The sequence below is a fragment of the Globicephala melas genome, chromosome 11, assembly GCF_963455315.2.
Source record: "Globicephala melas chromosome 11, mGloMel1.2, whole genome shotgun sequence".
Lineage (NCBI taxonomy): Eukaryota > Metazoa > Chordata > Mammalia > Artiodactyla > Delphinidae > Globicephala > Globicephala melas.
In genome coordinates, this window is record NC_083324.2 from 3,815,780 (window position 1) to 3,838,794 (window position 23,015).

The window sequence follows — 23,015 nt, forward strand, 5'->3', positions numbered from 1 at the left end:
TTGATGTCAAGAATCTGAAAATTATTTTTTATGTCCTAGATGAAGAAGTGGAGGATATGTACCTTGTGGATTTCACACAGAAGATCATAGACAAACGCAAAGAAATGGAAGAGCTTGGTGCCAATAGAGATTATAGAAAGACAGAAAGAGATGATGATGAAGAAACCGTTTCTGAAAAAGATATCCCTCCTCCCCAGGATCCCAGTGAAGAATGGTTGGTGATATTATGCCATTTGGTCATGTTAACATTGTCAGACTTGCGTTTAGTTTTTGAGAGTTATGTTGTTTGGTTGATATCAAGCCATCTCTCTCTATCCTTAAATATTTATTTATTTACTATTTATTTATTTTCGCTGTGCTGGGTCTTAGTTGTGGCATGTGGGCTCTTTGTTGAGGCATGCGGTCTCTTTAGTTGTGGCGTGCAGACTTCTTAGTTGTAGCATGTGAACTCTTAGTTGCGGCATGCATGAGGGATTTAGTTCCCTGACCAGGGATTGAACACGGGCTCCCTGCATTGGGAGTGCTGAGCCTTACCCACTGGACCACCAGGGAAGTCCCAGTCTCTCTCTCTTTTTTTGGCTGCATTGGGTCTTCATTGCTGTGCGTGGGCTTTCTCTAGTTGCAGTGAGCAGGGGCTGCTCTTCGTTGCGGTGCGCGGGCTCTAGGTATGCGGGCTTAGTAGTTGCGGCTCGCGGGCTCTAGAGCACAGGCTCAGTAGCTGTGGCACATGGGCTTATTTGCTCCATGGCATGTGGGATCTTCCCGGACCACGGCTCAAACCTATGCCCCCTGCATTGGCAGGTGGATTCTTAACCATTGTGCCACCAAGGGAGTCCCTTTCTCTCTGTTCTTAATCAGTTTTCTTTCTTTAGAGACTCCACTTTAAATAGGATTGGATTTATAGGTATAGAAGGAGTAGCTCCAATAAGGAAATAATTACAGATAGACTGAACTCCTGCCATGTGCCAGGCACTGTGCCAGGTATGGAGGCATTGATAGGCCTGTTTCATTGATGTGAAAAAGTTGTTTAGGCAGAAGAATGTTCCTTTGTTACCCATGCTACCTTACCCATGTCCTTATTCGGGCATCATGGAGAGTCATCACGTAGATAGTGTTATCTCTATTTCCAGTGCAAAGAGGCTGGCAGAGCTGATCCAGTGAGCCTTACTCTGGCTGTGACATTTTCTGGCAGTGTGGTCTAGGCATCATGACCTGGATCTGGACAGCAGTAGCTCTGCCTTTCACTTGTGATATGGTTGTGATCAAGTTCCTACCCTCTCTAAGCTTCAGTTTCCTCATCTGTAGAACAGGGATGGTGATGCCTAGTAGGTGAATGATGGGGAAACGAAACTAGTCTTTTCTTTACAAAGAGACCAGAATGAAAATTCCATTATGATTTTTTTGTACCTAAGACATTGTTTAGAAACTTGTTCAAAAGGGCTTGAAATTGCATGGAGATGCACTGATGCTGTGTCCTGGGAGTAACCCTGCCTGTTCCCCTCCTGCTGGTGCAGAGCCCACCCCTCCCCCACTTCAAGGCTCAAATGTCCTCTTTATGGGGGTGTTTGTTAGGAACTGCTTAGGATTGTTGGCAGCACTCGTTGACCTTTTGTCAGCCATTGCCCCTGTGGGCAGGAGTCATTTATGAGTGAGGAGAGCAGTCTTACTGCTTGGGAACACAGAGAACGTGCATCTTCATGCTGTGGAGGGGTCTTCTTACCTACCTTCTAAAACACTTATATTTGGGGTGGGCTAAGTGGCCACACACTTGCTATAGCAACCAGAAGAGGAGCCTGTATGATGCCATCCCTTCTGTCATGGTCTCTTCATCATTTCTAGTCTAAGTGGTTTCTCCCTCATCTCAACTCTGGTAGCACTTAAACATACTTTCTGCTCCTTTGGGTCTTACCTTTTATTTATATTGACACATAACTGGCCTCATTACCAGAAGAAGATTGAGGCAAACTTCTGGTACTTTTTACACCCTGCCTGCTCCTGTTAGGAGTGTTTCATGAGCGTGTGCCCTAACTTCCCCCTAGAGCCCTGTGAAGAGGGCATGACTCCAAGCCCTCCTGTGTCCCCCTTGTACCTCGAGTAATTGTTTCTCTGAGAGCTTGCTCAGTGATTGCTGATTACATGGGGCAGTTGCTGGCTGCTGTTCTGCCACTTCTTTTTGATGGGATCTGAATGTTTTGGAGGCCTTCTCCAGAGACAGAATGGCCTGTGATTGCTTTTCATAGGAGAAATCTCATCTCCTTTGAAAGGTTTAATGTCTTTTTTTTCCCCTCATATTAATGCCTGTATGATTACAATCAATTTGTTACTGATTTGAAGAGTTTGGAGGGCAATTGAAGGTGTCACATGCCACCATATGGTGAAGGAAGATGCACTGCAAGCAGTTCTGACACTTTTTTTGTTTTTAAATTAGGTTCCAGAATTGTAACTGCTTGTAAAATCCTTTAAGTAGTTAAGTTCCAGGTGGTGGAAAATCTTTCCACAAAAATACTGTAAATAACTACTCAGACCATCTGGCTCAATGTTTTTTGTTCTCCATTCATAGAAGAAGAAAAAAGGAAAAGAAGAAAAGGGAGAAAGAACCTGCTCTCTGCTGTTGGAGGTTTTATTTCTGTGGTCATCAGTTTTAGGACTATAGTTGTGGATTCCCAAACATTCAGTTTTTAAATCATAGGCTGACAGTTGGAATCGGCAGGTGTGAGACAAAAGAAAAGGCTAACAAAAGCAAAGCCACATGCATGGTAATCTGACCTTGAGTTGGTCCAGCAGCAGCGCTGGCCCTTCTGTGCTTTCTTCAGCCTCCTGCCAAAGGCTGTGAGGGAGTCCTTGCCCATAATTTAAAAAATTTAAAATGTTTTGCATCATAATGCAAATGAAATGTTACTCATGAAAACCTGCCCTTTTCCTGTATGGGGGAGTCTCAGTATTTCACTGGCCTTGCCGGCTGCCTGGCTCCCCTGCCTCATACCTGGACAAAGATACTTGGGGCCAGGATGAGGAAAGAGGAACAGGGGTGAAAGATAACAGACTGGCCCACTGCTGAGGTGCTTCTTTGGTATAAAATGTGTGTTGCTTGGCTTCCTCCTAGTCAAAAAGAGTCTCTCAAAATACTTATATTAGAAAGTTCTAATTCATTGGGAAGAATTGTACCAATTTGAAGAAATACAGGAAAGAATAAAAAGTCAAATTTGGGAAGACTGTAAGGAAGTGAGCAAGTTGAGAATATGGTACGGAGCAAAGTTATTATGATGCTGATAAAATATTTGGAATTGTTTAAACCAAATTAAAGTAAGTTCTGAGATGCTGCAGCAGGGGTCTTTGTGGCGTATTTGTCTTGAGGTCAGAGATGTACATGATCATTTTCTACAGTTTCTAAAACTAAGATTTAATAAAGGGCTCAATGAACTTACTGTGTGTCAACTTTTAACTTTGAAAAACATGTTCTTACCAATGGTAGTGGTCTCTCAGGTTGAGGGTTTTTCTTGGTGATGGGGCCTAAATTAACTTTTTACTGTGCACCAACTTCCTAACTTACGGAACCATATGTCATGTACAATTTTCCACGTCTTTTCACTTTTATTTCAGGGTGGATTATGTGGATTCTTTAGGGCGATCCCGGCGCTGTATGAGAAAGGATTTGCCACATCTGCTGGAAATGGATAAAAATCTTCAGGGGAGGCTGTAAGTGTGTGACATGCAAAGCTTTGCCCATGACATGCAGACACGGGGATTGTTTTGTGCGCAAGGCTGTTTTTAGTTTATTTTCTTTGGTGCTCTGCTGTAAGAGTATTTTTTTAATGTATAAGAATATTAGTGGAAGCACTTTTTTGGGGTTAGCATACACATACACACATAGTCCACACTCAGGGAACAACCTGAGTGATTGATCATCCAGATTGTGTAGCTACTAAAAGGGATGAGTTAGAGCCTATCTGTTTACTTGGAAGGATGTCTGCCTACAGAGTAACAAATAGAGAATGAGCCCAGACCAAGCCAACAAACAAACCACTGCGGAGAAAGTGTTTAAGAATATACTCTTGGTTATCCCACAGCAGGTGGGGGCAGGCAGGTAGTTAGCTTAACTTTTCGTTTATACACCTTTGCATTTTGAAGTAAGGGCTTTATGGCTAGAATTTTTTCTGTGGTGCCTAAGACACACCCAAGAGGTAACTTGCTAAAACATCCCAGGGAATAAAATTCTAACCAAGGGCAGCTGTTGTGTGGAAAGTGTTGGGAGAAGGTCCACCTTGTCCACATCATCCAGGTTCAGGTAGGCCTGGGCTTGGCACAGGGAAGAAAGTGCAGAAGCCCTGAGCCACCTGACAGGACATGAGGTCCTGCATGGGAGACCGTCCACAGGAGGCCCGTAGTTCCTCCTCTCTGCCTCTCCTGCCCCCTCCATTCAGCCCAAGACCAGGGTGGGAGGGAAAGTAATTTGTCTGAGTGGTGAGGCAAGATTTCATTATGCTAATGTAACATGTTGCTTGCTTTGATTAAAGAAAGGTGAAAATAGTTTTTGCAGGTTCCCAGTGGTATTGTGGGTCAGAAGCCTCTGTAAGGAACTGTCTTCTTCATAACTAGAGTTACTCATCCATGATCGCACTCCTGAACTGAAGCATTGCTGTGTCACAACTCTTATCTAAGATGGTTTTTGCTCGATTTTCCTAGTTTCGTTAGTCCTGCAAATGAAAAAACCTTACTATCTGAAGATATGAGAAAAGAACTCCAGCGCCAGCAATGGGAGGAAGAAGAGAGGGAGTCCCTGAGAAGACCAATGGGGCCCGTACATTACGAAGACATTCGTGAAAATGGTATAGTCATCTGGCAGCTTTTTTTTTTTTAATTTATTTATTTTTGGCTGCATTGGGTCTTTGTTGCTGTGCACGGGCTTCCTCTAGTTGCGGCGAGCGGGGGCCACTCTTCGTTGCGGTGCATGGGCTTCTCATTGTGGTGGCTTCTCTTGTTGCAGAGCACGGGCTCTAGGCGTATGGGCTCAGTAGTTGTGGCACACGGGCTTAGTTGCTCCGCGGCATGTGGGATCTTCCCAGACCAGGACTCGAACCTGTGTTCCCTTCATTGGCAGGCGGATTCTTAGCACTGCGCCACCAGGGAAGCCCCCATCTGGCAGCTTTTTTAAATCATTTTTTTATCTTGAACAAATGACAAGCATAAAAGGAAGTATTCGTGAAGCAGCAGCTCTTATGTGGAAATAAAAGATTCTGCTTTCGGAATTGAAAATACCCCTTTTTTCACTTCATAGCCTAAAAATATTCATATTGGGAGTATCTTCCTAACAGAGGGTCTGTTAATCCGAGTTTGCTCCCCAAGAGAAGTGGAGACAGCCTATGACTAAAATGTTAATGAATATTTGTCACTTGGCAAACAGGATGGAAACAACTTCTAACTTTTGTTTTAGCTGCTTCTTAGAAAAAACAAAACAAAATGTGTGAGACATCATTGTGTTACTTTTTGCTGTGGTAGGAATTTGGTCTGAATTTAATTCACTGATCAGGGAAATCTAACCTTTTGGATAATTTTGACTTATTTCAGAGGCCCGGCAACTTGGTGTTGGATACTTTGCCTTTGCCCGAGATAAAGAGTTGAGAAACAAGCAGATGAAAACTTTAGAAATGCTGCGTGAGCAGGTACAAATTAAACTCAGTTGATGTTAAGGATTTGAGCGGTTGGGTTTCTTGTTGTACCGTACTGCAAAAAAATCTAGTAAATTAATTAGAAATTTACATTGCTATTCAGAATGCAATTATCAGTTTCATAAAGGTAATTGCGATATTATTTTGGTGTTTCAGACTTTAAGATTATAGTTGTTCAAAAGTAACTTGTATAACTTTGATGTTTTAAACTTGGTTTCAAATATGGCACTTTTGGAGCAGCCTGGGTGAGAAAATAGAAAGTTATTAGAGGGTGGTTAAGGAGTAGGACAGAATTTTCTTGAATGGTAAGCCTTCCAGGATACTCTGAACTCTTACTAAACTTCAGAAGACATCAGAGGGCTTGTGTAAGAGGACTTAACGGGTCTTCATGTTGAAGATCTCAAGGATGGCTTCTTAGAGGTGGCATGAAAATCAATTAGTCTATTTTTAGAATAAAATTAATTATTTCATCCTTTTCAACAGAAATATTGTGAATACGCTAATCATTTTCTAATTTTCTGTTCTGTTCAGACAACAGATCAGAGAACAAAACGAGAAAATATAAAGGAAAAGAGAAAGGCTATGTTAGAAGCAAGACTTGCCAAACTCCGACAAAAAAAGATGAAAACATCTAAAGAGGATGGAGCAGAGCAAGAAGTTAGAGGTATATCTTGGCTCGTGTTTCTAAACCACAAAAGGAAAAATTTTGTTGATGTCTCAATAATAGGACTGGCAATGTGGAAATCAGCCATCTAGTTTTATTCTCTAAGCAAGCAGTGCACCTTGGAGATATTGCCAGGAACAGTTTTTATAACCAAAGTGGCATGGAATTACACTCCAAAGAAAATTTTAGGCTGTAGACAAGGGTATTAGCAGTATATTGTGTTGTTTCATAGAACAGCATGGTTTAGTAACTGAGACTTAGGAGTAAAATACCTAAGTAAAATAATTAAAAGGTATTTTAGGATAAAATTTAGTTGTGCACGTACATGTTTTAGACCTATTTTCATTTGCTATGGCTGCGGTTTTTGTTGGTTATTATAAAGTAATGTATTTTAAAGAAGACGTGCATTCAGAAAGTAATAAAATAAAGGATTTACAAATATGGGTATAGACAGCTTACCAAGGGACTGTTGAAATGCTGGGAGCACCGTTCAGTACTGTGGTCAGACTTGCTCACTGTGAGAGTTATGCTAGACTGGGATAAACTCCCCAACAGAGACACTGCAGAGACTGGCTCAAACCAGGTGGACGTCTGCTTCTCTAGTTTAACACCTCAGAGGTGGTGGGTGTCCAGGGCAGGTAGTAGCTCTGCCCTGTACGGTCACCTTTTCCCTGGCCTGTTCCTGTCTTAATCCTTCTGTCATTCCATAGAGGGTTCCTCTCAGCTGCACGGTCGCTAGCTCCCCAGCACCTGTTCATGATCCAGCCCTGGGGAAGAAGGGGCGGGGACCCAGCTTCCATTCTAGGGATGTGAGTCAGGATCACACACAACCTACGGATTTACATCCCAATGGCCAGAATCCACGGGCCATCCCTAGCTGCAGGGGAGGCTGGGAAATGGCCTCTCTGACGAGGTGACACATATCCAGCTGAAGCTGGGGGGCACTGTAGTCCCAAAAGGAAGAAGGGGGTGTGGGTGTTAGGGGCACATAGAAGCTTCTCCAGCTCTCCCGGAAGCCTGTGCTAAGCCACGGGCCATTTTCTAATTCTGAACACACTTCAGTTTAGCTTTGGAAGGAGATCAGAACACTTGGGAATCGGAAAATGGTCCATTTAGTTTTGTATAAATGCTGTCTCCCTGTGACATGTTAAACTGTGTTTTGTTTCTCTGTTTTTGCTGTACTCCTGAACATCTGTCATTTCCACAAGATGTAAAGTGCCACCAGTGCTTTTTAAAAATCTATTTTCTTTTAAAATATGGCCAAAATAGAATAGCATACAGCCTGTCGCCAGGCTCCAGCTCTTCATCACCCTCAGTCCCCTTGCTTAGTCGGAGACTCTTACTTTAGTTGAGTAATTGGGGGGTTTCTGGTCCTTCGATTGTTGGTCAGGGGAAGCAGGGTGGCATAGTGGCAAACAGAGACTTGGAAATCCATCCATCCTGGGTTTGAATCCTGGCCCTTGTCACTGTCCACCTGTGTAGCATTTCTGATCTTAATTTTCTTTATCTATAAAATGGGTATAAAGTGGGAATACCAGTCCTGACTTTATTAGGGTTATTACAGGGTTAAGTGAACTATTGTATACAAAATACTTAGCCCACTGCCTGGCACATGATAGATACTCAATAAATACCGGTTATTGTTTGTACTCTCAGGATGAGCATGTTCTATTTAATTTTTTAAAGTAGTTTTAAGCTTTGTTATAATGAAGTCTTATTCCATTGCCAAAAATAGATGGAGATGTTATTGGGCCATTGCCACCAGAACCAGAGGTCATGCCAGCTCCTCATACAGCTGCCCAGAGTAGCAAAGTCGAAGTCATCGTTCAGGAGAGGAAGGATACCCGGCCTGGGGTGCCACACATCCGGGAGTGGGACAGAGGAAAAGGTAAGGGGGTCAGTTCTCCTGAACAGAGTGTGATTCTGGTGAGTCTTACTGGTCCTTGGAAGCTTAAGGAATTCTCCACATCGTTGAACTTGTTTCTTCTCAATACCCAGGAGCATTAGACAGTGTGATTATAAAAGACCAGGGTCTACAAGGCGTCATGCCTAAAGGATGAGTTTCTTTTTTTTTTTTTTTTTTGAGAAGCACTTGGGGGAAGGTTTCTGAAATTCCCGCTGCCCCCATGTGGTCTTACAGCTTTGGGATGCTGTTTTTTTTTTGTTTTTTGTTTTTAATTTTTGGCTGCTTTGGGTCTTCATTGCTGCGCGGCTCTCTCAAGTTGCAGTGAGCGGGGTACTCTTCATTGCGGTGTATGGGCTTCTCATTGAAGTGGCTTCTCTTGTTGTGGAGCATGGGCTCTAGGCACGCGGGCTTCAGTAGTTGTGGTGCGTGGGCTCAGTAGTTGTGGCTCGCAGGATTTAGAGCGCAGGCTCAGTAGTTGTGGCGCATGGGCTTAGTTGCTTCGCGGCATGTGGGATCTTCCCGGACCAGGGCTCGAACCTGTGTCCCCTGCACTGGCAGGTGGATTCTTAACCACTGCGCCACCAGGGAAGCCCCTGGGATGCTGTTTTTCAGGAACCAGTTTTTAAAACCTTATGAAGGTTTGGTACTTTAATGTATTCCGTGTTTTTAGCAGTCTCTTTTATGTTCAGTTGAAAACAGTCTGTGTCCCAGTGTATTAACTCGGATTCACATATGGTTCCATTGGGTTATGCAGAATTGTCTGTAAATTTTTTCTGTAAATACACCACGGTCCCTACAGCAGCCTCTCTTTGGGAGAAGACTCTGGTTTATGTCTTTTTGAAAAAGATCATTTCAGTGGTACATTAGCGTGAATTGTTGGAACTGATGAGATCCACGACTAAAGTAAAAGATATGCAGATGGGTGAGTGCCTTTGGTTAGTGCTACTGTTAGAAATAGAGATGGAATACCAAGATAGATCTGGACAGGTGCCTTTTGTGTCTTCTAAAACTCAATAAAAGACAAAACTTGTGTTTTGCTATGAAGTACCTGTAACATTATGTCAAGCAAATGATTTAAGTGCTTGATTTTTTATGTTTGTCTCTCACATGCAATTTTAGTACTTTTTTGGCATTGTCTCTAGAGCCTGCCAGCCTTCTTTCTCCACAGAACCTTCTTTGAACCTTTCTCCACATGGAAGTTCTCACTCCTTTTTCTTGGCCTGGTTCCTTATCCTTGGTAGGCATCGCATATACCTTGTATTATAGTTCTGTTATTACTGTCCTTGTTCTCCAGAGAATTTAAGGTGGCTTTTAAGAAGTATATACAATAATTAAAAAGTAATAACAATAAACATTCAATGATTCAATCATCAGTTCTAATAATACTCTTTCTTATTTTTACTAGACTTTTCCTTTGGGTATTGGTTGAAGAGGCAATCAGATCTCCGGGCTGAGAGAGACCCTGAGTTTGCCCCACCATCGAATTACTTTGTGGACCAAAAAAGAACTGGTTCTCTGAGTAGCCAGGCATGGAACAGACCTGCACCTGCACAGAGTGACCCGGGGCAGCACCCTGGCCAGAGCCATGACCCCAGCTCTTCACATACATCATCCACTCCAGCCCCCAGCGGCCTACCACAAGCCCAGGCGGTCACTTTTGAAACTCTGGATGATATGATTTCATACTATAAACAAGTGACATGAACTTAAAAACACTATAACTTGGGTCTGTACTATTGATGGTGCCTTCCTCTCCCAGAGCAGAGAAAATAACTTAACTTTAGGGACTGAACTGTAACTTTCTCTTCCTGTCTTTTCCCTGAAGATCCAGACTTCAGGCTGTATTTGTCAGCAGGGAAGAAAGTGAATGGTACTGTGGGAACTCCGGCCACTTAGCTGTTCATTTCATTCTCATTGGTATGGAGATACCAGTTCATCTGGATTTACATGTGAGCTGAGGTAGAGTAAACATACTCTGTAATACTTGATACTAAGGTGTTTGCAATCCTGTCTGCTTCATACCCACTCCCAAGACTTATTCAGATTTAAGGGTTCCACTCCTTTCCTTTTGCCAGTACTAGCTTGTAGGTGTCTTTGTTCCAAGCATTCAGCTTCCAGGTCATTTGGTGGAGCATCTGTCAGGAAGAATTTTAGCCTGTCAAATGATGGCACATGAGGGTACACTGGGAGGCAAAGTGATCTAGTCTCCAGGAGGACCCTGACGCTAATGGAGAATTAAGCATATCATTTGAAATGAACAGGAAGACCAGGAAGGACTTCACAGTCCAGAAAGGTAGACATTGACGTCACTTGCTCTTACTATCACTCCTTTTTGAGTGGCGATTATCACAGCCATGCTTAGTGGGCGTTCATTAAGTGTGTATTGAGTGATGGGCACATGTGGAGGTTGCTGGGCATGGTAAGAGCTGTGCTCCTTAGCCACCAGGGTTGGATTTTCATCTCCACCTGCCTCCCTGGTTCTCCCGCTCTGGGCCCTGATCTCTCTTGGGAGCTGAGTCATCTCAGCCTGGGTAGGATGGACTTGCGCTGGAGTGAGGGACAGCAAGGTCCTTTTGTCTTTACTAACAAGTGGGTGAGCAGAACTCCAGAAGGACTTCCTGTGCCTGAGTACCATTCCCGTCCTCTACCTACTACACCTCAATGTTCTCTTCACAGCTGCAGACAAGCAGTAGAAGTTGACCACCAGGTCCACAGGGCTGTTACAGCTGCCTCCCAGGCCAGTGAGTCTTGTAAGAAGGTGTTAGAGCAGGTCCTCAAAGCACCTGCTGGAGCCTGTGGTCTCTGTTCCCACAGCACAGTGGTGTTGATGGGAGCACAGAGAGGGTCCGTGACTAGTCACGTGATATCTAAGTGGCAGATTGTTTAGGTGCATGTTTGCTTCAGACTCATGTTTTCTTCAGCACCCTCTGCTCTCAGTCTTTTGCCCCAGTATGGATCAGTAATAGACAAAATTCCAAATTCTTGCAAACTTAACCTCTGAAGTCCAGATCAAGGGTGGAGTTGCGAGACCTATTAAATGGTCATTTTGTCAGCCTGATCAGGCAAATAGCTCTCCTAACAAAAATGAAAACCAACTGACCCAGCTGCCTTTTTCTGCAGAAATTGACAAACTCATCCTAAAATTCATATGGAATTGTAAGGGACCCAGAATATCAAATATTCAAAACAATTTTGAATAAGAACAAAGTTGGGGGACTCACTTGCTGATTTCAAGACTTACTACAAAGCTACAGGGATCAAAACAATGTGGTCCTGGACTTCCCTGGTGGCACAGTGGTTAAGAATCCGCCTGCCAATGCAGGGGACATGGGTTCGAGCCCTGATCCGGGAAGATCCCACATGCCGCGGAGCAACTAAGCCTGTGCACCACAACTACTGAGTCTGCACTCTAGAGCCCGGGCCCCTAGAGCCCATGCTCTGCAACAAGAGAAGCCACCACAATGAGAAGCCTGCACACCACAACTAGAGAAAGCCTGCGTGCAGCAACGAAGACCTAACGCAGCCAAAAATATATAAATAAATAAATTTATAAAAAAAACAATGTGGTACTGACATATTGATAAATCACTGAAACAGAGTTGAGAGTCCAGAAATAAACCCATACATCTATGGTCACTTAATTTTTTGACGGTGCCAAAATCATCCAGTAGGGAAAGAACAGTCTTCTACAGATGGTTCTGAGACAGCTGACTCGCCACATGCAAAACAATGGACTTGGACTCATACGTCTCACCACATAAAAAACAAAAGCACCTCAAAATGGACCAAAGGCTTAAATGTAAAAGTGTAAAACCAACTGAAACAGCTTGTAGGACAAAAGGAGAGGAGACAAAAAGAAAAATTGGAATACTAAAAGGAAAAAACAATTATTAGATATCCTAGAATCATAAGGAAAAATAGAAGAAAAGAGAAGGTGAATAATAGACTAGAGAAAGATGGGAAGAGGTTGTGTTTATAAGGTAGAGCAGAAGGTCTCGAGAGGCATAGTGTAGAGAAGGGATGGGAAGACTAGGCAGGCAGCAACAAGCACATGAGTATAGGAGGCAGTGGTCACGGAAGGGGTCCCCAAATAACCTTTTGTCCTTGCCCAGGGCACCCACGTTGGACGGCAGAGCAGCCTGTGCATGCTGGCTCAGGGTCACTGTCGACTAATAACTGTAAGTTGGATATTCTCTAGGATTTCAAAGACTGTATAAGCCTTTTTCTAATCTCATTTTAACAGCATATGTTGAGTGTTTTATGAGCCCAGTTGTTTTATCCTCTTCCATTTCAGACTCAGGGTCCTTCAGCGTTAACACAATTCCCAGTTTTAGTGTTTCTTGTGGGCCTGTTTTGTAGGAGTGTGTCCAGCAGATGGCACTGGAGTTCTTAGGCTGCAGACCCGTGCTCTGGTAGCACTGCCCAGTAGAAATGAGGTATAAGCTGTGTGTGTCAGTTTCAGTTTTCTAGGAACCACATTTAAAAAGTGAAATTAATTTTGTGGTATACAGTCATCCCTCTGTATGTGCCAGGACCTGCCATGGAAACCAAAATCCGTGGATGCTCAAGTTCCACAGGCGGCCCTCTGTACCCACAGTTCTGTATCTGGTTTCAACCAACTGTGGATCCTGTAGTGCTGTAGTAGTATTGAAAGATACGCGCATAAGTGGACCCTCACAGTTCAAACCCATGTTGTTCAAGGGTCAACTCTATTGAATCCAGTATATCCAAAATATTTCAACATTTAATCGATATACAAAACGTTTAATGGGATATTTTGCATTTCTTTTCACACCAAGTCTTCAAAATCTGTGTATCCACTTACAGCCCATCTTAATTCAGATGCTAAATTTTCATGAGGAATACTTGATCTGTATTTAGATTTCATAAAATACATTTGAAAGTAGATTCACATACCCAGGTTCATCCAAACATACTGAAAACATTTGAGAGTTTGCCAATAACTGAATTATCAAGTTTTAAGTTTAATAAAATGTAGTTCCTTAGTCATACTACACCACATTTCAGATGCTCAAAAGACACAAGTCTAGTGCTACTGAATGCACAGCACAACTCTAAATGATCTGTTTTTACATGTTCTGTGGTCTGACTGTACATAACTCTCCTGTTAGTAACTAAAGGGTTGGCAAACACATCTCTTTCAAGCATACATTAAGCATTCACGCTACTCCTATGGCTTGTTTGACTTGGGAGCTAGCAGTGCTGAAATCTATCAGAAAGCATGACCACACCTCATTCGTGGCATTGTGGAGCTAAGCGAAATATTTTGGATCAGAAATTGCTTTGAATTATTTGTTTTCATTGTAATCTTTTCTCCAGGCCTTTGTGTGTTTTGATACAGTTCGTTTGAATTGGCTAAATAAATCATTTTGTTTGCTTGCAAAATTCCCAAAGGAGAAACTTTAAATCCATATACATGAGATTCCTGCTATGTTTAGCGGTGCATTTGCTGAAGACTTGTGGGATAATTTATTTCCTCTTAAAGCCATAGTGCAGCCTGGGAGATGGCTATCAGCTGACCTTTTTGTGACACACAGATGAGGCAGTAGAATTTAGAATTTGGAATGGAGTGGGTACTGGTCTTTACAGTTAATACAACACAGAGTAGCCACGCCATATGTGTTTAATTTTTTTTCAGCCAGTGAATTGAACTAAGTCAGTTATACGTCAAGCAGTTCCTGTAAAAAACTATATGGCTAAGGTAAGTCGTGATAATTGAAAAGAATTTGTTAACCTGCTGAAAACCATGAGAGAAAATGAAACTCCCGTGGTCCTGGCACCTGCCCTGCTGGTAGGTGGTGAGGCATTTGCTGGTGTGGACCCGGACATTGGCTTAACGTTCAGAGCATGTGTGGGGGGCAGGGCAGAGTGGGGAGAACGGTGGGATGGTGTAGATCATTGTCTAGGAAGATGGGAAAACCAGAACAATCGAAAGAATCAGGGTGTTTTAGTGAAAACCTGTCACCCAGGCTGAGTATTGATCTTCTGTTACCGTTTCTCGGTAAATCCCGGCTGTTCGTGTAACCATGCCCAGTAAATGTACGTCTGTCCAGTGATGGGAGTGGTCACAAATATTACTTGTTTTCTACCCTCCATTTAAACAGCATCTTTCCCCGCTACATTTCTAACTGCCATGTTCTCTCTAACTCTAAGCTCACCTGCTAGGTGGTGGTTTTGCCCCGTTGTAAAAAACCTTCCCTGGGGTACGATATGTTCTGTTTCTATTTGGTCGTTATCAGCAAGTAAGCTTCCCTGAGCTTGAACACGGGTGTAGCTCTTGACCTCTCAGTCCCCACACCACTCCTCTCTGCACAGACAGTCTCGGTTGTTCAGGGTTGATATGGAAACCAGGAAATACAAGAATGGGCCCTGCTCCCAGCCTAGGTCTCCCAGGTCACAAGCCTGTCTGAGAACATGCTGCTTTTTTTTCAGGGGCCCTCGTTTGTTGTCTTCTTTCCTAAAGTGTCATCTTTACCTTAAAACTGAAAGACTTTGTATCTCTGCTTCCAATTATGATCAGCATAGGTGTTTATGGGATGTGTAATCAATGTAGACCTACCATTTGTGTGGGTTTTTTTTAATTTAACATTTCTCAAAACTGAGCACAAGTTATTTTTTTGCTGCCTAATACTTCATATTAATCTGCATCGTTGTCAAACAGTTCCTCAGTTGTTGGCTGGCTACGTTATTTCACTGTTAGGAATGAAGTGGCTATAAGCATCTTTTTGTTTGGTTTGACCACATTTGAAGAACTATCTTCCCTCCTCCTTTTAAAACTGTTCCCTTGGGCATTACTTTCAGAACTAAAATCACTGGGTCAAAGCGTTGATCATTTTTTTGTCTCTCGATGGGTCTTGCCGGGAGACTCATCTTAATGGCCCTTTGGTGCCACAGTGGATCCCCCTGGTGGAGGATGCAGGTGGTTTGCAAGTGGATTCAACTCGAGGAAGAGCGGTGACTGAGGTTGCAGTCTCGAGAGCAAACCTTGCTGGGCAGCAGGCAGTTAAGCTTGATCGTATGCACATGACCCCCCCTCTCCTTCCTCTCAGATCCACTCCTCTCCATAGCTCAGCCCTTCTTCCTCTCATCTGCTAGAGAATTCAAGCATCTGTCCAGAACGTTCTTTATATATTGAATGGAGAGGACAGCGTCTATTAGTTTTTCTAATTCCATTTCCATGTCTTTCGTGCATCAGGTGCGGGCTTGTTCTCTTGCCTGTCCCAGCCTGAAGCTGCACTTACTCACAGATGGCAGTCACATGGTTACATCTGGCCTGCTCACTGTCCTTACCAAAAGCGTTCTGGTTAAAACCAGAGAGAGCCGGAGACTAGAGAAAATAGCAAAGAAAATCAGGACCAGATTACTTGAGGGAGCACAGTTTAATTTTGGTTTTAAATATACAGCTGGATACAACTTCTACCCAAAAATGGATTCTTGAATCAGTGCCAGTACGAGAAGGAAGCATGCCCTTTTCTCTTTTTCAAAGCCATGCCTGAATTTCCCCCTCAGCTTCCTTCTTCGTTGGGTGCCCTTGATATTCCCAAAGCCTGTTTAGAACTTTCCCACTTTTCACCCTTGTTCTGCTTGCGCCCCACGGTGTACCCCTGGGAGTTTGCTGGGTCTGTGCCTTTTGAAGTACTCTTTCAGGTGCATGGGCCGGAAATTGCTTTTTTACTGTAGGCAGAAATTGGGGTGCTGTGGGTACAGCTCTCCTCCTTGGCTAATCCCACTGCAGTCGTATTTCTCACACTCCTTCCCACCACACTGCTGGCCCGTGGGAGGAGCGCCCTACAATATAGATGCCACCTCTGCTAGCAGTCCTGTGGTTTCCCATCTGCAAGATGAAGTCAGGGTTCAGCGGTTTACACCAGCTCTTCTCAGCAGGCTGCTGCCCACCCCTCCCACACATCCCCCCGCCCCCCCAAGTAACATGTAGCATCCTCAAGTTACTTGCAGTTCCCCAAACTTGCCAGGCAATTTAGAGCCTCCAACCTGAGCAAGCACTGTTCTCATCACCTGGAGTGTTCTTCCTGTCCTTGTTGACTAGTCACCTACTTCTGAACCAGTTTCTGTCATTTCCATTGCACAGCCTTCTTCAACCACTTCAAATGGTTATCTTTTTCTGCTTAGCATTCATTGAGCACTTACCTCTTTTAGGCATTGTGCCAATCCTTAACACATATGCCCTCATTTAGTCCTTACAGTCCTGGGAGGCAGGGCCTAGTGTCCACTAGTGCGAGGCTCGAGGTCACATGGCCTGAGTTCTTAGCCGCCCGGTGACACTGCCTTTTCTGGATTTCCCTCTGCCTGGCAGAGAGCACTCAGACTTGGCACAGTAGCCTGTGTGCGTGTGCACTCCTCCCCTCATCTCTGTCCTGCCCTCAAGAGGAGACAGCCCGCAAAACTTTGAAGATGTTGGAATGAGAGTCGTCATTTTTCATATCCTTTATAAACTTCTTCCACGCTCTTTTTATTTCTTTGTGGGAATTGTTAATTGAAACTTTGTTTATAGCCATCTACATGGGCCTATTGGGCTATCTGTCGGATTTTCATGCTATAAGTATTTTTCACTTTCTGGCATGTGGCAGCTTACTTGGTGTCTTAGTGTCGTGGAGGCTGTAAAAGGGGGAGAAGACGTGATGCTTGCCCTCTGTTTGCAGAGACCACATGAGATGCAACTAGCAATTAAAGATGATACATTGAGTACTTTCACTGAGTATATGATTACATAGCATGCAAATTCTTTGGCATGGCATGCAAGGCCCTTCACGATTTGATTCTAGACACTTTTCCAGCTTTGTCTGCTACTTTCCCATAGAGCCCCAAGGCCCCAACCATACTGATGTGTTTTGTGGTTCCCTGAACCTGCCATGCTTTAAATGTCTCTGTTCCTTTGCACATACTCTTCTTTTTACCAAGAATGCCTTCTCCCTCCTACCTGCCTGGTGACTTCTTATTCATCTTCTATGACAGCCTTCAGTGCAGCTTCCTTTAGACTTTTGGCTTTGGGTTTTCATGGCCTTTGTACATTTTTTTGGCAATGTGACCCTTATATCAATTTTGTAAGTCTGTTTTGCCTGTTGAACATTGAGCTACTTGAGGGCAAGGCCTGTGTCTCAGTGATGGAAAAATGGACGAGTGACAATGAAAATTAGATATATGCAAAGGAGGGAGTGATGCTGTTCCCACACGGCTGGTTGTCTGTCAGGAATCACATTTGGCTGCAGGAACAGAGATCTGAATAAAGGGACTTAAAGAGATGAGGCGTTCGTTCTCTCAGGTGAAACAAATTTGGAGGCAGGTGGTTAAGTGCCGGTGTGTGGGTGCCACAATGTCAGCAGGAGTCCAGGCTCTGTGCCTCTGCTCTGCCACCTTTCATGCATGGCTTCCCTCCTCAAGGTAACCTCATGGCTCCATATGGCTGCCAGAGTTACAGCCATCTCATCTATTCCAGACAAGAAGAAAGAGAAGGGCAGTGAGTAAAGAAAAAGTGTTCTCCCCATGCAGACAGACTTCTTGAAAAGATATCCAGGATCCCACCCAACAGCTCCACCTGCATCTCATAGGCCAGAATGGAGTCACGTGGTCACCTCTAGCTGAGTTTTGCAGAGATAAATACATGGTAACAAATAGAGGTTATTTGTGCGTTTAATTTAAAATGACATTTCTTTTCAAAAAAAAAAAACAGTTGTTCAATCTGAAAAGACTTTTCTCCAAAGAAGATATAAAAGTGGAAAAGTGGCCAATAAACACGTGAAAAGGTGCTCAACATCATTAGTCGTTAGGGAAGTGCAAATCAAAAACACAATGAAGTACCACTTCACACCCTCTAGGATGGCACTAAAATCAAAAAGACATAATAACAAGTGTTGACAAGGACATGGAGAAATTTAAAACCTCATACATTACAGGTTTTGTAAAAAGAACTGTAGAATGGTGCAGCTACTTTGGAAACCAGCCTGGTAGTTCCCGAAAATGTTAAACATTGAGTTATCATACGACCCAGCAATTCTATTCCTGGGTATCAACCCAAGAGAATGAAAGCATCCATTCACAGAAAAACTTGTACCTGAATGTTCCATCGTAATAGCCAAAAAGTGGAAACAACCGAAGTGTCCAAACAATACTGAATGGATCAACAAATGGTGGTCTTTCCATATAATGAAGTATATGAGTGAAGTACTGATACATGCTGTAACTTGGATGAACCTCAAAAACATGATGGTAAAAGAAGCCAGTCACAAAAGACCACATAGTGTGTGATTCCATTTATATGAAATGTCCAGAACAGGCAGATATATAGAGGCACACAGCAGATTAGTCGTTGCCTGGGGGGAGGAGGAATGGAGAGTGAGTACTAATGGGTTTTTTTGGGGGGGTGATAAAAATGTTCTAAAATTAGGTAGTGGTGATGGTTGCACAACTGTGACTATACTAAAAACCATTGTACACTTTAAAAAGGGTGAATTGTATGGTATGTGAATTACATCTCAATAAAGCTGTTTTAAAACCCAGCTTTTATCTGTTTGTAAGGCATATCTTCAAAATTAACCTCACAAGAAAGGAACTGGTAGGGGGTGGGGTGGGGTTCCTCAAACCAGTTAACATTTAAAGGATTGTATTCGTCTTCTCTTCATTTGAATCCTGGCTTTAAAACAGATCTGCCCTGCATGGTCAGGGTCAGATCCTTCTGGCTGGTTGCCCAGATGACCAAGATTCTGAGTGGTCTCTTTGTTCTGTAGACTTATCATTTCAAAAATGAACCTATTTTTCTGAGTCTCCAAAGCTGAGGAATAGAGATGCCAGGGAGTTAGCAAATAGATGTAGAAAGCCAGTTTATCTGCAAACCAGCAGAATGTCTGAAGGGGTTGCTCTGTGGGACTCTTGTTCCTAGGAGATTTTTTTGCTGGTGGATGGGCAGTTCAGTTGGAAGCCCGTGAGGAAGTCGTGTTGTCTTTGGAAAGGTCTCTATGCCAAGAGTCTGCAGGCAGGCAACTGGTGACCAAGAGCTCTGTCTCTATAAGCCTTCGATTCCTCATCAGTGAAACCAGAAAGATAATAGCCTTTTCACACCAGGGCAGCCGCACTGTAAATGCTGAGGGTATGCACCAGGGGTGCAGTTCTGGAATGGCAAATTTGGGGTGGCTCCAGAGGACACAGTTTGAAGAGTGAAAGAATGAGGATTGTCTGGCAGGAGAAGAGGGCCATGGACGTCATGGGGAGTGGTTGTCAGGATGGTTGTCATGGGGAGTGGTGGTCAGGTAGAACTGATGACTGGAAGGCTGCGGTAGCAGGAGTTGTCAGAAGTTCTAGATTTGAGGAGATGTGGTAAACGATATTAGTCGTTGGACTAAAAAAATTCATCATCCTCCTTTCCCATTCGCCCTTGGATGTACATGTTGAATCCAGGCCCATCCTTGCGTTGCAACCAGGAGCTTCCATCCACATCACCTACCCCCAGAAGGAACCAATGAAACATCTTTTTGTTTTTGCAGGTTTTTATTGAGAGACCACAAGCAGATCTTCCACCCTCAGATCTCTGACTACAAAAGGTGCGATGGAACATTTTTCCCTTCCCCGTCCTTTTCCTTACTCCAGCCCAGGGTCTGTTTGGGGAACCTGCTCATCCCCAGGCCCCTCCCAAAGTGACTCACTAACGTGGTCTCTGACGCATCCCCAGGAAGGGAAGTGGGGTGACGGGGGGGCATCCCTTTGTGGGAGAGAGTGACCAATTATTTATCCTCCCGCATAGGATGCCCTGGCTTAATGACCTGTAAGGGCCATTTCAGCACTTCCATTCCATCTGTCCCCAAGGCCTCACCTTAGGTGAGAACTTTGGCTCTCATTCAGCTCTCAGGGTGTCTGCCTCCTCACAGCTGAAGGTCCTTCTTGTCTGAGATGGACAGTATTACCTAGTAGTATGCGTGCTCTAGGACCATGAATGACATCAAGACTAACCGAGAACTATACCAGCAATACACCGCCATGGACCCCAAGGTGCTGGCCCGCATCTCCAGGCTGCTCATCGTCTGCCAGGGTGCAGGCATTTCTGTACCCAAGGGCATCAGAAACATCTTTGAGTTTACTTGGGAGGAGCTGATCACTGACCCCATGATCCCTACCCCTTCTGAGATCCTGGGCCTGGAGATCAGCATTGGAGCCCCGCCCGTGGTGCTTATGGAACCGGCCCCTGTGCAGGCGCCTGTCCAGAACAAGCCACCTCCGCCAGTGCTACCACTGCCGATGCTGCCCGCTTCCACTGGGCCGGCCAAATTCTCCACACACACTCCTACCCACGGCCAACGGGGCCATCCAGCCAGGAGACCCTGCACAGGTTCCAGAGGCAGTCTATCCACCTATTGACCGAGCTCCTCACCCTGAAGATGAAGGCCACGCTGGAGTCCATGTCCAGTAAGTCAGCGAAGTCTGGCTCACCGGATCCTGGCTCATTTTTCTAGGCCTGGAAGGGTCTGGCCTGGGCATGTGTGTATGTATCCACTGCACCCACCCCAGACAGGTCTACAAGAATGCGCCGTGAAAAGGTGGCAGCCAAGGGTCAGCTTTGCAACTCAGCTCCTTCCTGAGACCACCCCCAAGAATCATCCTTTCACCCCTCTCCGTTCTCCATTTTGTCCTCCTATCCCTCCAGCTTTGCTGAGCCCAGGTTGAGACGTTGGTCATGAGAACAGTGTGAGGTGTTGAAAGGGGGAGTTTGTGGAAATGATGCCAAGGTAGAGAGAGGCAGCACCCAGGAGGAGGGGGTAAATCGGGAGGGCCAGTTGGTGGGTAGCAAGACAGAGCCAAGCAGAGCCAGAACCAGGAGAGTCGTGAGAACTGGGAGAACACCGTAGAAGAGAACTTTAAAGATTTCTCTTAATTACTCTGAGCCTTCTCCAGCATTAAAAAATCTTTTTCTTCCAGAAATTGGTTGTTTTGTAACAACAGGGCACTTTAGAATATCTGGTCTACCATACAACTAGGACAAAAACTTCATTATTATACTTTTGATTAAAAAAATTAAAATAAAAAAATTGAAAGCAGAATCCCATCTGTTCCACTCCAGATTCTTCCACAAACATCCCAGCCATGGGAGTGAACTCACCTTACCAGCTTGTCTACGAGTCCTCTACTGGCTGTCTGAGCTTTTCCCTCTCAACCGGAAGGGAAGTCAAGAAAAAACAGGTAACAGTGATTCCCAGCAAGACCTTTTGACCTACCTTTGGTGGTGGGGGTGGGATGGGGAGGGGGATAGAAGATTTCCTGTGTAGGTTGATGAGATGATTTGATTTGGTTTTCTGATAGGAAGGATATATAGCTGCCCTGGCCGGAGACCCAGCAGCTATTGACAGATTCTGTCCCATAAAAGGTGACATATCTCAACCAAGTCACTCCACTTTGCAGTCTCATCGTTTGAATGTTTACAAGTGCTCCATTTCTGTTAATGCGGTTCCTCTCACCTGGGGCAACACCCCTAGCAAACCCACATCTTCCACCTCCTATGTTATCCCATACTCACCCCCTCTTCTCAGAGAGAGACCTATGTTACCCATACTCACCCAGCAAGTGGGGGAACCAGTACCTGAACGGACGTATTTGGATACCAAGCCTAACCGTGTGTCCCCAGCTGGGTCAGTTTATGTGGGCAGAAAACAGACATAGAGGCCATTTCTATTCTATTGCAGAAAACACAGAGCAGAAGGAAAGGCTTAAAGGAAAGAACTGGTGGCAGGTGAGACCAAACAGGGTAGCAGTGACTGTGCAGCCAGAGCTTGGAGGAGAGATGAGTTGGGGCTGGAGAGGGCAGAGAAAGAACTTTCTCTCATGGAACTTCCAGGGCCCCCAAGGCTGTGGTGGTAGAGTGGTGGGGTAGGGGAGGGACTGTATTCGCAAAGTGGTGGTGGGAGGATCCACAGAAGTTTGGGATGCTCAAAGACTGTCCAGTGATTCCCACAGACACTGGAGGTAAGGCTAGAAGTTGAGAAGCTTGGATTTTATTCCTGAGCCCACCTCGGGTTGCTATGAGATTTGCCTTCTTCCAGGCCTCACTCTCCGTATCAAGTTGATCCTGTAGCCTTTCAGTCAGTGAACAAATGTTTATTGAACAATTGCTAGTTGTCAGTCACTGTTCTTTTTTTTGGTACACGGGCCTCTCACTATTGTGGCCTCTCCCGTTGCGGAGCACAGGCTCCGGACGCACAGGCTCAGCGGCCATGGCTCATGGGCCCAGCCGCTCCGCGGCATGTGGGATCTTCCTGGACCGGGGCACGAACCCGTGTCCCCTGCATCGGCAGGCGGACTCTCAACCACTGCACCACCAGGGAAGCCCCAGTCACTGTTCTGAATGCTGTGGGTACATGTGTGGATTTTAAGACAAGGAACACCTTCCCTGATGGAGGTGACATCCTCAGACTCTTGTTTCCCCTGTTCCTTTACCTCTCATGACACATTTTCTGTCACTGTGAGCATCACTTTCAGCATCCCTCTTTATATGCTCCTGGTTTATCATATCTCCTCCTGAGCTGGCCCTAAATCAATGCAGTCACTTTGAGGGGAAACAAAGTATCCTCAGGACACCCAGTGATTTCATGATTTTTCTTCCTAATGACCTCAGGGGTGATGCCTTGAGTAAGGTTGTTCCAAAACAAAAGTTACATGTCTGTTGGTCTCTTTGTCTATGTGGCTGTTTTCCTCTGCCACCCAAGGATGTGATTACCCCATGATGTTGCATCATTCTCACTAGGATGTTCAACGCTGCTGC

At 44.6% G+C, this 23,015-nt stretch overlaps 2 protein-coding genes across 3 annotated transcripts in view; both read left to right on the top strand.

Moving 5' to 3' along the window:
- The window catches only part of CCDC174 (coiled-coil domain containing 174), a 31,790-nt gene extending 13,035 nt beyond the window's left edge, over nt 1-18,755 (top strand). Inside the window, exons 5-12 of one of the 2 annotated variants that reach the window (XR_009565828.1) lie at nt 40-214; nt 3,601-3,696; nt 4,684-4,826; nt 5,566-5,660; nt 6,198-6,330; nt 8,066-8,218; nt 9,642-10,195; nt 12,349-18,755. Coding sequence is in view for 1 of the 2 variants with exons in the window: in XM_030840857.2 (XP_030696717.1) it covers nt 40-214; nt 3,601-3,696; nt 4,684-4,826; nt 5,566-5,660; nt 6,198-6,330; nt 8,066-8,218; nt 9,642-9,940 (1,094 nt within the window). In the remaining variant the exon portion in view is untranslated. Of the gene's footprint in view, nt 1-39; nt 215-3,600; nt 3,697-4,683; nt 4,827-5,565; nt 5,661-6,197; nt 6,331-8,065; nt 8,219-9,641 lie in introns of both variants that reach the window. The other variant, XM_030840857.2, reaches the window with a different exon arrangement.
- A 1,439-nt stretch (nt 18,756-20,194) lies between these two features.
- Nucleotides 20,195-23,015, top strand: part of C11H3orf20 (chromosome 11 C3orf20 homolog) — a 73,109-nt gene continuing 70,288 nt past the window's right edge. Inside the window, 4 exon segments of the mRNA XM_030840858.2 lie at nt 20,195-20,561; nt 20,564-20,668; nt 21,321-21,439; nt 22,807-22,816. Of these exon segments, the coding sequence (XP_030696718.2) occupies nt 20,195-20,561; nt 20,564-20,668; nt 21,321-21,439; nt 22,807-22,816 (601 nt within the window).